At 42.7% G+C, this 13,010-nt stretch overlaps 1 protein-coding gene across 1 annotated transcript; it reads right to left on the bottom strand.

Annotated features, from left to right (window-relative positions):
- Nucleotides 1–11,181: 11,181 nt before the first annotated feature.
- On the bottom strand, nt 11,182–12,695 carry LOC131761471 (bifunctional phosphoribosylaminoimidazole carboxylase/phosphoribosylaminoimidazole succinocarboxamide synthetase-like). The gene is made up of 2 exons (XM_059072327.2): nt 12,471–12,695; nt 11,182–12,239 (listed from the first exon to the last, which is right to left on the bottom strand). Exons 1-2 carry the CDS (start codon nt 12,693–12,695, stop codon nt 11,184–11,186), a joined length of 1,281 nt encoding a protein of 426 aa, XP_058928310.1. The 3' UTR covers nt 11,182–11,183.
- Nucleotides 12,696–13,010: the final 315 nt, after the last annotated feature.

Raw genomic sequence — 13,010 nt, 5'->3', positions numbered from 1 at the left:
TAAGCTCAGGCTAATATTTATTTTGTTGCCTGTAACAGTTTCAATGTTACTTTTTTATGTCTTGTATTCTGAATAGCAGAGTCCTGCACTTTCCTCAGAGAGCTCCTAATACCTGATTCCCTACTATTTCCTTTATTTCTTACTGCTATCTTCATTTTAATTCAAAACAGTGTTATTTTCTCAGGTTCAATCTAAACAAACATGGAATAGCCTTGCTGAATCTATGGATTCACGTAAATTAATGAAAGATTGAGAGCAGCCCATGGATGATATATAATTCCCATCTTCTCCAGTCAAATTACAATATAATTATAAATTCATGATTTCCTTAACTTACTGATTAAATTGATCAGGGTAAATTATCCCACTGCAGGAAGCTTTTGATACTAAAGTTGATTCCAGAGTCTTTTAGCAGCTTTATAGGTTTAATCTGTTCCTATAATGTAGTTTGTTCATTTTGGCTAAAATGATTTAGTTATTTGAAAACATATCAAGTTTAAAGGATAAATATTGAATGATCTTTTTTTTTTGGTATGTTAGATTCTGTATGAGCTATTACTTTTAGTTCAACAATTTAACAAATATTGAATGGAAGGCACTGTGCCAGACCCTGCAGGGAGATTTAAGAGCAGATGTTATTTCAATTTTGGTGGATGGTTGAACGTAATTTATTTCTAATTTCTGTTTTTGATATTTTAATTATTATTTTAATATGTTGTTGGGAATAGAAATTACTTGCATACAGAACAAAACTTGAAAGTTACAAAAGGGCAAAGGTGAAAAGTAAGACAACTTCTCTTTCCTTTTGTACCAGGTTCCCAGTTAACTTCCCTGGACGCAACTCCTCTCTCCTTCCCAGTGTAATCCATGCATTTAAATGTATATGTGCGCATGTATGTGATCTTACCTTTATACAAAGGTATCATATCATACCAAGTATGCTGTTTTACACCCCTGCTTTTTTTTTTCTTTAACTTGATAATATGTCCTGAAAATCTTGACATATTGGGACATGTAGAGATGTCTCAATCTTTCTAACAACTATAAACTATTTTGTTGCATGATGGTGTCACACTCTAATTAACTAGCCTCTCATTCATAGCATTTAGTTTGTTTCCAGTCTTGCACTATTATAAACAAGGCTTCCCTGTGTTCTTTTGGAAATACACTGTTTTTCCCTACACTTAACTTATTTTGCCTTATTTTACGTACAGTGTAATACAAAACTGTATCTTTACTCTCTAAAAATTCCCACAAGTAAAGAAAACACTGGAGCAACTCAGAATCTCTTTTTACTCTTTTGGTTTTAGAAATTTCAGCTTCTCAGTTTCATTGGAAATAAATATTTCATTGAATTATTTTTGGAATTTTGTGCAAGTTTAACTCAGGTAGTTTGAAATTCTGGAAGCCTCAAGCTGTGTCAGAGTATGGACATCAAACCAACAGCTTTGCAAGCCAGTGCTTCTCAAACTGTCTGTGGTGAAGAATCAGTTCTTCTTTTTCTTTCTTTCTTTTATTATTGTTATTTTTACAATTTCTAATCCATCATAGACCAGGACCACTGTGTGGCTTCACCACATGTGATCACATGAGAGAGAGGATTTTCAAGCTGACCTCTACCTTGTTCAAACAAACAAGTCACTTGCTTGGATGTTGCATCAATGTTAAAGTTTCTAGCCTCTCTTTCTTTTTTTTTTTTTTTTTTTTTTTTAACGTGTAGTTAGTGGAAGAATCTCTTTCTTTAAATAAGCAAAGGCAGCACTGAAAAAAGAACAAATTTTGTTTTCAGTGTCTTAAATGCATTCTTTCCTGGGAACTTCATCCTCTAAAAATTACGTTCAATGGAAAAAAATCACCTTGGCCAAATATATATTCATAATGATTATTATAGAAGACTCTTAATCTATTTTTAAACAAACTCAGAATTGTGATTGATCATGGAAAAACATGTTACCTTAACCGAATTAAATTGCAGATCACTAGAGACTCCCCTGAAAATATACTAATGATGGCCTCTTAAAAAAATCTTAGAGGCTCTTGTGAGAAGAAGAAAACTCAAGGACTCACCTTTCTGTTTTTAAAACCTTTTTTTTTGGTGTGTGTGTGGTATGCTGGCTTCTCACTGCTGTGGCCTCTCCCGTTGTGGAGCACAGGCTCCGGACGTGCAGGCTCAGCGTCCATGGCTCACGGGCCCAGCCGCTCCGCGGCATGTGGGATCTTCCCGGACTGGGGCACGAACCCGTGTCCCCTGCATTGGCAGGTAGACTCTCAACCACTGCACCACCAGGGAAGCCCTAAAACCATTTTTAAAATTAACTTTTGAAAAAAATAGAATCAAAATATGCATAAGCAATGGATTTCTTTATATATGAGTGCTAACGCCATTGCCAGAAAGTTCTCAGCAGTGACCCAACAGGTCCTGGTTTTCTGTAACAAGTACAAAGAATATGAAGCACTCAAAGGGCTTACTGTGAAGAATGCTGACCACTTGGTAAACTGGAATCCAAACTTGAGGAGGAAAAAAAAAATAACCTTTTTTATAGCAGAAAACACCACCAAGGTGAAAAAGATTCTCTCCTTTAACATTCATGTAACTTCTATTAGCCTCTTTTATGATAATGAGACAAAGAGAAATGTTGATAAATAAATAAAACTCTGTGTAGTTTTTAACATATGGAGCCTGAGGGCTGTTCTTTTTTTTTTTTTTTTTTCCCCCCACTTGGAGGCCAAAAACCAAGTTCCCACAATTTTCTGACTTGTCTGCCTCTACCCCCAGCAGGGAATGACTTTTCTGCCCCTTGACTCCCTTCACAAAACTGCTTGGTGGGAGTCCCCCTGCAAAGAGAGAGGGAGATGTGAGGGCTGGAATATATGTATCTACAATTATTTTAAACTTCAAAATGTATATACTTCTCTTAAAGGCATTTCTTTAAAGGTAATTCTTTTTTAAAAAAAGGAATTTAAGAACATTGGATAAAATCCAGTGCTTAAGAAAAATAGGGAAGATGGGAGTGCCTTTTTGAGAGGCATAAGTAAATAAAAAATATATCACTCATAGGATTCCATGGAGGTCAAGAAACATGGGCTTTGTAGAGGAAGTGAGTTCTAGGAGTCAAAAAACTACCCAACTTCTAATTTAGCCAGTGGCCTGGATGCAGAAATGCATGAGCTGGTGGTAATTGCCCAATAGGCTGTCCATAGTTTTGGATTGGGAGCAGCACAAAGGACTTTTTTTGTGCCAGGATCAGTCTGTGGTTCTACTGAACTAATGAGGCTCCTCTGCATTCCTAGCACCTAGGACAGTACCTGGCTCATGACAGGCAGCCATGACTTTTGAAAGTATAGTCATTTGTCTTCTCTTGCCTTTTCCCTTACCATTCAATCAGCCATTTGGCCCAGTAAACAAATCCACTTTTGTTTACTGCTTATCAGCATGATAGTGATGACTCCTGATTCTATATATCTCACTTGAGTTTTCAATTAAGTGTTAGTCCCACATCTCCAGCCACTTACCAGCCCTCTCTTAGGATATTTTACTATTGCCTTAAGCTTAGCATTTGTAAAGGAACTCATCCTCTCCTCCAAACCAGCCCTGTTTCTTCACATTTGCATGGATGGCAAATCACTGTCCTAGTTATCCAAGTGCAAAATTTTGGAAATGGAGGAATCTCTGAATCTAACCAGTCACTTCTCTGAGGTTTTCTTGTTACCAAACTAGTTAATTCTCTTACCTCCTCATTCCAAAATTCTTGCCATAGCTTCTTTTCTGTCCTTCCCAATTACTGATACCAAATTTATCTTAGTGTTGACGCTGCAGCATTCACCTGCTCAAAATCCATTATCAAATGTTCTACAATATCGAATGAAGTGTTTTTTTTTTTTTTTCCTGCTGGCTTTCAAGATCCTCCACTTATTATTTCCCAAAATATAGACACTTTCAGTTTTAGGCAGACTTACGTCCTTATTAACCATTGTGGTATTGTGATTTATGATAAGAAATATATATATTTGGTCTTTGACCCCATTCCTAGCACAGACCTCCTAAAACCCTTGGAATTTCTTAAATGATGAGAGTGATAAAGATGTCTTTTGTTATATTAGCGAGATGAATTTTGGAAAACACCTAAGGAAGGGGGCTGGTTTCCAGCGGAACCAATCATGTGATTGGAAGGTTGGAACTTTTAGTCCCACTACCCCCCCCCACCCCCCCCGCTGACCTCCAGAGAAGGGAGAGGAGCTGGAGGCTGAATCAATCACCAATGGCCAATGATTTAATCAATCTTACCTATGTAATGAGGCCTCAATAAAACCCCAAAATGATGGGGCTCAGAGAGCTTCTGGGTTGGTGAACATGTGGAGGTGCCGGGAGAGTGGCTGGCCTGGAGCGGGCATGGAAGCTCTGCACCCCTTTCCCCATGCCATGCCCTATGCATCTCTTCCACCTGGCTGTTCCTGAGTTATATCCCTTTATAACAAACCTGTGATCTAGTAAGTAAATGTTACTCCGAGTTCTGTGAGCTGCTCTAGCAAATTAATCGAAACCATGGAGGAGGTTGTGGGAATTTCCAAGCTGTTGCTGGCTGGTCAGAAGCACAGGTGATCACTGGACTTGAAATTGACATCTGAAATTGTTGGGGGGAGTAGTCTTATAGGACTAAACTCTTAATCGGTGGGATCTGACTCTAACTCCAGGTAGAGAGTGTCAGAATTGAGGAAATTGTAGGACCCCCAGCTGAGGTCAGAGCATTGCCTGTTGGTGTGGGGAACCCCCTCCCCTCCAAATGGAACTGAGTGAAGAACTGTCTTGACCACCCACCACAACCTTCTCTGGTTCTGCCTTTACTCATACTCTCTTCCCCACTTGATTTCTCACTCACAACACACATCCAGATGACAACACATCCTCAAAAATCCAGCTCAGACTCCTCTTCCTCCAGGGAGCCTGTGCTCTCTACTCCATCCTTCTGCGTTTCCCTCCTCGTGCAGGCAAGTTCAGAGACGAGACAAGGACAATGAGGAGATTCGAGATCGAATACAGCCACAACACTGACTAGCGTCTGTTGGGAGCTCAAGGGATCACAGAGTGCTTCCTCTTACACTTTTTTCTTATTTAATTTCTCGATGACTAGTCAATGTTTGGAACTAGGAATGTTTGGCCCAACCAGAAGACAACTTTGTCTGGGTTTGTGAAAGTTATTCTTAGTTTTTATGAGGACCACCATGTTGAGAAGTTCTTGTTCTGGATATCTTCAGAACCCTAGTTCTATGTGAAATCAGGTTTCAGTGGGTTAAGTTACCAAAATGCAGAAACTTTAAGTAAGTGTAGTTGGATGTCCAGCAAGGTGGAACCTTTTTTTTTTTTTTTTTTTTTCTGATGGAGAAACTTGACATGGGGAACTTTTCAAAGTGGTTGAAAGCTTTCAGGGTAACAAAGGTAGCCCTGAGATAGACCCAGTGGGAGAAAGGTCATCAGCAAGTTAACTATAATAATCTCACTACAAGGATCAAAAGAGACGAGGTCGGACCCTTGCACAGTATTAGGTGGTCAAAAATGAGCAGTGCTTCTGAGTCCATAAGGTGCAGCCAGCTGGACCTGTCCTGTACCATCCATTCTGCTGTCAGGCTTGTACCTCTGGGTATGGAAAAGCTTTGCTGGGGGACACCTTGGCACGCCCATGCTTGCAGAGCCCCTGCAGACAGAGCTCAGATCTTTGTCAGTGTGGCATTATAACCACCACATGGCTCAGCAGTGATCTGAGCTGATGACACAATGCAGGTGGCAGTGTGGAGAGTAGAACTCCTTTACAGACTTCCTGAGTATCATTGTGACCAGTGCTGGGTTCAGAATTTCCACATGGGAGGAGCTTGGCTCCAGCCATATCATTGGAAGATGGAGTGTGTGTGAGATTGAGTACCTTATATGATATTAAGGAAATGTTTGACAGATACACACTACTATCTATAAAGTAGATAAACAACAAGGACCTACTGTATAGTGCAGGGAACCATAGTCAATATCCTGTAATAACCTATAATGGAAAAGAATCTAAAAAGGAATATATATATGTATACATATAAATATATGTATGTATAATTGAGTCACTTTGCTGTACACCTGAAACTAACACAGCATTGTAAATCAACTATAAAAAAGAGAAAAAATATCTCTTCCAAAAATAAAAAATGTCTGTAGTCCCTATCAAAGCATGGGGGTATGGATGGACATTATGGGGCCACTCAATATCTCCCATCCCATCTTCCAAGGCCTCCATGACTGGAAGGATAGTATCCTGGCTGGCAGGAACCATCAGAAGTCACCTTTTGGCTATGACCAGTGCCTGGTCTGGGAGCAGTTGTATAATACTCCTGCCTTAGAGGTACTAGCTTAGTTAGGGTAAGGTAAGCTCCTGTAAGAAATTAGACTCCAAATTATATAATGGCTCAAATGCTATATAAGTTTATTTCTTGTTCACGTAGCTGTCTAAAGGGGCTATTTCTGGTCAGCAGGTTTCTCTCCTTCATGCAATGATTCAGGAATCAAAGTGTCTTTCATCTAGACCCTCAGAGACATCTGCATTCAGGTGGAAGAATTCAGTAGAAAGAAAGAACATAGGAGAAGCACCTCCTTCATAAAGACTGGCCCCAAAGTGGTACACACCATTTCTACTCATATTCCATTGGTGAAGACTAGTCCTATGTCCACTTAACTGCAAGGGAGTCTGAGAAATGTTGCCTTGTCATTTGTCTGTTACAATCTTGTTTTTTTTTGTTTTTTGTTTGTTTTTGGCTGTGTGAGGTCTTTGTTGCTGCACATGGCCTTTCTTGAGTTGGGGCAAGTGGGGGCTTCTCTTGTGGCGGAGCATGGGCTCTAGGTGTGTGGGCTACAGTAGTTGTAGCACGCACGCTCAGTAGTTGTGGCTCACGGGCTCTAGAGTGCAGGCTTAGTAGTTGTGGCACATGGGCTTAGTTGCTCCGTGGCACGTGGGATCTTCCCGGACCAGGGATCGAACCCACATCCCCTGCGTTGGCAGGCAGATTTTTTTTTTTTTTTTTTAAACAGAGAACAGGAGTATTTATTTATTTTAAAATTTATTTATTTATTTATTTATTTTGGGGCTGTGTTGGGTCTTTGTTTCTGTGCGAGGGCTTTCTCTAGTTGTGGCAAATTAGGGCCACTCTTCATCGCGGTGCGCGGGTCTCTCACTATTGCGACCTCTCTTGTTGCGGAGCACAGGCTCCAGACACGCAGGCTCAGTAGTTGTGGCTCACGGGCCTAGTTGCTCCGCGGCATGTGGGATCTTCCCAGACCGGGGCACGAACCCGTGTCCCCTGCATTAGCAGGCAGATTCTCAACCACTGTGCCCTCAGGGAAGCCGCGGCAGGCAGATTCTTAACCACTGCGCCACCAGGGAAGTCCCACAATCTTGTTAATAAGGAAAGAGGGAATGTGTTTGGACACATGTCTAGCAGTGTTTGCCGCAGGTGTGATCTGGGTTCTGGTTCCAGCAGAGAGGCGGGAACCCAAGGATTGGCTCTTGATCAGGGGCAAGTCCCAGCAGTATTCTTGCCTGGGTCAGAGGATGGAGCTCCCAGGAAGGGGCCTGGACTTCTGGTCCATCTGGGCTTGTGGGATTCCCAGTGTTGTGTGGGTCATTCTCCTCGGGGCTGGAGTACGGTGTGGATTGTCCAGATTCTGAAGCTGGGCAGTCCAGTTATTCAAGGAACACTTTGCTAACAATCGGCAGTCTCACAAATGGGCTGTGGGTTGCTCTGATGGGTGTGAGGTTCCCCTTAACTGGAGATATGAAATATATGAGTGTAGCTATGATCAGCCTGGTTGGACCTGAAGATTTCTAAGGTCCTCTGAGCACTAACTCTCTGATCCTGTAATTCTGTGTATTTATTAATATATAGAATAATTTGCATTTACCATTATACTGGTTTGTATTGTTCATTTCTGTGGCAGCTTAAAGTAGCCGAAGGAACTCTTGTCTAGGAATATGATGGGAATCAGACATCCTGGGTTCTAGTCTAGACTCGTGGCCCTGGGCAAGCTGTTTACCTCCTTGTGCTTAAATGTCCTCATGGGGGTGGCTATGTTACAGGAGCTCTGCGGGGAGCTCCAACCCAGAAATGTCCTTATCCCTGGAACCCGTGAGTATGCTACCTTATGTGACAAAAGGGGTTTTGCAGGTCGATTAAGAATCCTGTGAAGAAGAGTGGTTGTGAGTCTGCCTGCTGATGCAGGGGACACGGGTTTGTGCCCCAGTCCGGGAGGATCACACATACCGCGGAGCGGCTGGGTCCGTGAGCCATGGCCGCTGAGCCTGCGCGTCCGGAGCCTGTGCTCCGCAACGGGAGAGGTCACAGCAGTGAGAGGCCCGCGTACCACAAAAAAGAAAAAGAAAAAAAAAAAAAAAAAAGAATCCTGGATTATGTGGGTGGGACCAGTGTCATCACAGTGCTCTTACAAGAGGAAGCAGGAGGATCAATGTCAAAAATAGGAGATGTGATTGTGGAAGCAGAAGTCCAAGTGATGCCCTTTGAAAATGGAGAAAGAAGCTTCCAGCCAAAGAATGCAGGTGGCTTCTTGGAGCTGGAAAAGGCCAAGAAATGGATTCCCCTCTAGAGCCTCCAGAAGAAAGGCAGCTGTGCTGACACCTTGGTTTTAGCCCATTAAGAACCATTTTCAACTTCTGACCTCCAGAACTGCAAGATAATACATTTGCATTGTCTTAGCCACTTTGTGGCAATTTATTACTGCCACAAGAGGAAACATACAAATGCTAAGATTCTTTACTTCATGTATGTTAGTTTCCTGTCTTTGACTAGAATAAAAAACTTCAAAGGCAAGGACTACTTGTTGATCCTCTGTGACTCCAGTGCATAGTTAAAGGAGCTCAGTAATTATTGTTGACTTTTTTCCAGCTTTACAGAGGTGTAATTGACAAATATAATTGTAAGATATTTAAAGGGTATGTGTTGATTTGTTATACATATACATTGTGAAAAGATTCCTCCCATCTAAACACATTTATCACTTCACATACTTACCTTTTTCTTTCTCTCTCTTTCCTCCCTCACTCCCTCCTTCCTTCCTCTCTCCCCTCCTTCCTTCCTTCCTTCCCTCCTTCCTTCCTTCTCTCTCTCTCTTTCCTTCTCTCTTGGTGGGAACATTTAAGTTCTACTCTCTTGCAAATTTCAATTACACAATACCATGTTATCAATATAGTCACTATGTTATACATTAGATCCTCAGACCTAATTCATCTTATAGCTGAATGTTTGTACCCTTTTACTAACCTCTCTCTATTTTCCCTACCCTCTCAGCCCTTGGCAAACACTTTTCTACTCTCTGTTTCTATGAGTTAATCTTTTTTCTTCAGTTGATTTTTAAGATGTATCTGGGGAAAGCAGAGAAGCCTTGGTGACTATCAAGCCTTTGCAGGAGCTCAGAATGTAATATAAGCAGCAGAGGACTTTTCCAGATTCATCTTCCTGGTCTCTCATCGCTGGTCAAGCTCCTGCATCTTTCTTTCCCACATCGTCTGGAGTCTCACGTTTATAGGCTCACCTCTGTCCTTTTCCGTAGAGCTGGTTCTGACTCTCAGCAGGAGGGACTTCTGAGGCTCTGCTCAATATGCGGGGTTTGCTGTAAGTCATCCTTGCCAACGGTGTGGCTCTGGCCTGTATTCTGATAGCTGGACACTTGCCTCTGTGGTATTGTTAAAAAGTTTGGTCTTTGTTCCTTGTTTCTGACACACTACTCCTAAAGTCCTTGGAATATTCTTGAGTGATAACGAGATGACTCTTGGTTGAGGAGCTGCTCACTTCAGGATGGGGGCTGATTGCCAGAGAAGCTAGCCGCGATTAGAAGCTTCAAACTTTCAGTGCTACCTCCCAGCCTCCGGGATTGAGTTAGTCACCAGCAGCAGCACTGCTGTCTAATGAAACCTCCAAGAAACCCTTTAATGATAGGGTTCAAGGAACTTTGGAGTTGGTGAACACATCCATCTGCTGGGAGGGTGGCACACCCACCTCCACAGGGACAGAGGCTCCTGTGCTCCGGACTCTTCTGGACCTCACCCTGGTACCTCTTTATCTGACTGTTCATTTGTACTTTTGTAATAAACTGTAATAGTAAGTACAGCATTTTCTTGAGTTCTGTGAGTCATCTAGTAAATTATCAAAACTGAGGGGGAGGAGATAGTGGGAGCCCCTGACTTTGTACCTAAGTCAGACAGAAGTGCAGGTTACTTGGGGACCCAATACTTGTGACTGGTTTTCAACGCGAGGGCAGTTTTGTGGGACTGAACCCTTAACCTGTGGAGTTTGACTCTGACTCCAATTGAATTGAATTGTAGGACACTGAGTTGGTGTCAGAGAATTGGAGAATTAGTTGATGTGTCCCAATCAGCTTCCATCCTTGGATGTCGTCTCCACCCTGAGCTCTAGTTCTGATGCCTGAACCTCTTGCCCAAGTCCAGGTTTTGTTAACTTGCCCAGATGCCAACCCTTGCACACCTGGGCTTCTGCTTTGCTCCTGCCAAGCCTTTTGGACCTGGGATCTTGGCTTTCACCATCAGGCCAGTGGCTGGGTCCCTGCTGCCTAATGACAGATGTCCCTGAGGCAGCTTCCTGGTTGGTCTCTTTAAAAAAAAAAAAAAATTAATTAATTAATTAATTTTTGGCTGTGTTGGGTCTTCGTTGCCGCGCGCGGGCTTTCTCTAGTTGTGGCAAGCGGGGGCTGATCTTCACTGAAGCGCGCGGGCTTCTCATTTCAGTGCCTTCTTTTGCTGCGCATGGGCTAGAGCTCTTGTTGCAGCATGGAGGCTTCTGTAGTTGCAGCGCATGGGCTTCAGTAGTTGTGGCTCATGGGCTCTAGAACACAAGCTTAGTAGTTATGACACATGGGCTTAGTTGCTCCGTGGCATGTGGGATCTTCTGGGACCAGGGCTCGAACCTGTGTCCCCTGCATTGGCAGGCGGATTCTTTTTTTCTTTTTACTAATAAATATGTACATTTATTCTACTAATTCATGAATCTAGAGAGGCATTTATTCACTTACAAATTTTGTTTTCTCTGATTGATTTAAAATCTTTTCATCTTGTTTGATTTATTTTTTCTGCAGCTAAACTAGAAATTTGTAGTTTTTCTCCTAAAAATTGCAATGATGTTCTTTCTTATAAATTGCCCTCTCTGATTTTCTTGTCAACGTGGTTCAAGGAAATCCAGGTGTTCAATATACTTGCTCGCAGTTTGGCCCAAATCATATGGTTGTTTAATCCAAATATCTGAGCCACAAACTGAGCTGATCCTTCTGGAGAAAGTATGGTTGAACAGCCAAGACCACTGGGTAATTGAAGAGAAGACCACATATCCTGAGCTCCCCAGTCTGGAGTGGGGGGAGGACAGCTGATAACTGGATATGCTGTGTTACCAGACATCACTGGTCCTAAACCATTGCTTCTGCCTGCCACTGCCACAAATACAGTAGGAATGCCATCCCCTTCATACTCAGCTTTAATCCTCAGAGTTTCATCTGGTCCTTTATGGGCAGATGTTACCCTAAGTTCACAGGGAATGCCAAAATTTCCACAAGCCTTCTTAATTTTTTCACAGTGACTAAGATCAGAGGTTGAGCCCATCAGTACTACAACCATGCACTGACTTTCTGGTTTCAAAAGCAACTCTACTCTTTCTGCAACCCACTCAAAATTTTTCTTTACCATCTGCAGTCCTTCAGGAGTTACTTCCTTGAGGTCACAATACGACTGTTTGTCTTTTTGTTGGCTTCCATCTCCTGATGGCCAGAGTCTCCAGGAATCATTAACAATAACATCAGCAAGAACAATTTCTTTGGTGGTTACATCAACACCAAATTCAATCTTCATATCAACCAGCGTACAGTTCTGGGGCAACCAGGATTTCTCCAGTATTTCAAGAATAGCCTGTGTAGCATGACTCATGATATCCACTTCAGTTTGGCCTATAACAAGTCCAGCAAAGCAAAAATTTGCAGCAATTAGCTGTTCCTCAGACCACTGTGGATCATTATTAGCATCATCCTTAGAAAACATCTCTACTTTAGGTGGGTAGAACTTATATCCTTCCTTGACACCAGGATTTCTTTTGAGAAAAGAACCAGTTGCTATTCTCCTACAAACCCATTCAATTGGAATCATTTCACACTTAGGTGCAATGAAAGCTGTCTCTCTACATTTTCTGGTGAAAGCAGTCTTTTTTTTTTTTTTTTTTTTTTTTTTTTTGCGGTATGCGGGCCTCTCACTGTTGTGGCCTCTCCCGTTGCAGAGCACAGGCTCCGGACGCACAGGCCCAGCGGCCATGGCTCACGGGCCCAGCTGCTCCGAGGCATGTGGGATCCTCCCGGACCAGGGCACGAACCCGCGTCTCCCGCATCGGCAGGCGGACTCTCAACCACTGCGCCACCAGGGAAGCCCCCTGAAAGCAGTCTTGATACCTACTTCCTGTAACACCTGAAAAATACAACTGGTAATTTTATTTGAGATTGCAGCTTTTCCTTCAAGGTGATTCTTTCTGGCTGCATCTCCTGCTGTAATCTGGTCCTTGGACTGCAGGAGGACTTTTCCTGGACTATCCAACAATTCATAGACTTCTTTTGTTTTACCCTCATAGAGTTTTTTACCAATCTTCGGTACCTCGGCTGTCGCCATTGTCCAGAGTGGTCTGGAAGCAGCGGCAGCTCTAGGAAGAGAGGCAGGACTCTGGCAGTTGGATTCTTAACCACTGCACCACCAGGGAAGTCCCTTCCTGGTTGGTCTTTAAGTTCTGCCCACTAACCAACCATTGTCCTCTGTTCACATCAATAGGACACCTTTTCCCTTGGTTAGAACTACATGATGCCTCCTGCTTTATCACATCTCTGAAGCTCTGCACCCAGATAGCACACTTAGCTTTCTGGAAAAGACTTCTAGCACCTGTGAAGGGCCTGCCCCACTGGAGCCTCGCCCTCTAGAGGGCAAGGTCAG

This window comes from Kogia breviceps, chromosome 8 (assembly GCF_026419965.1).
Source record: "Kogia breviceps isolate mKogBre1 chromosome 8, mKogBre1 haplotype 1, whole genome shotgun sequence".
Classification (NCBI taxonomy): domain Eukaryota; kingdom Metazoa; phylum Chordata; class Mammalia; order Artiodactyla; family Physeteridae; genus Kogia; species Kogia breviceps.
This window is presented reverse-complemented; position numbering and strand designations above follow the sequence as displayed.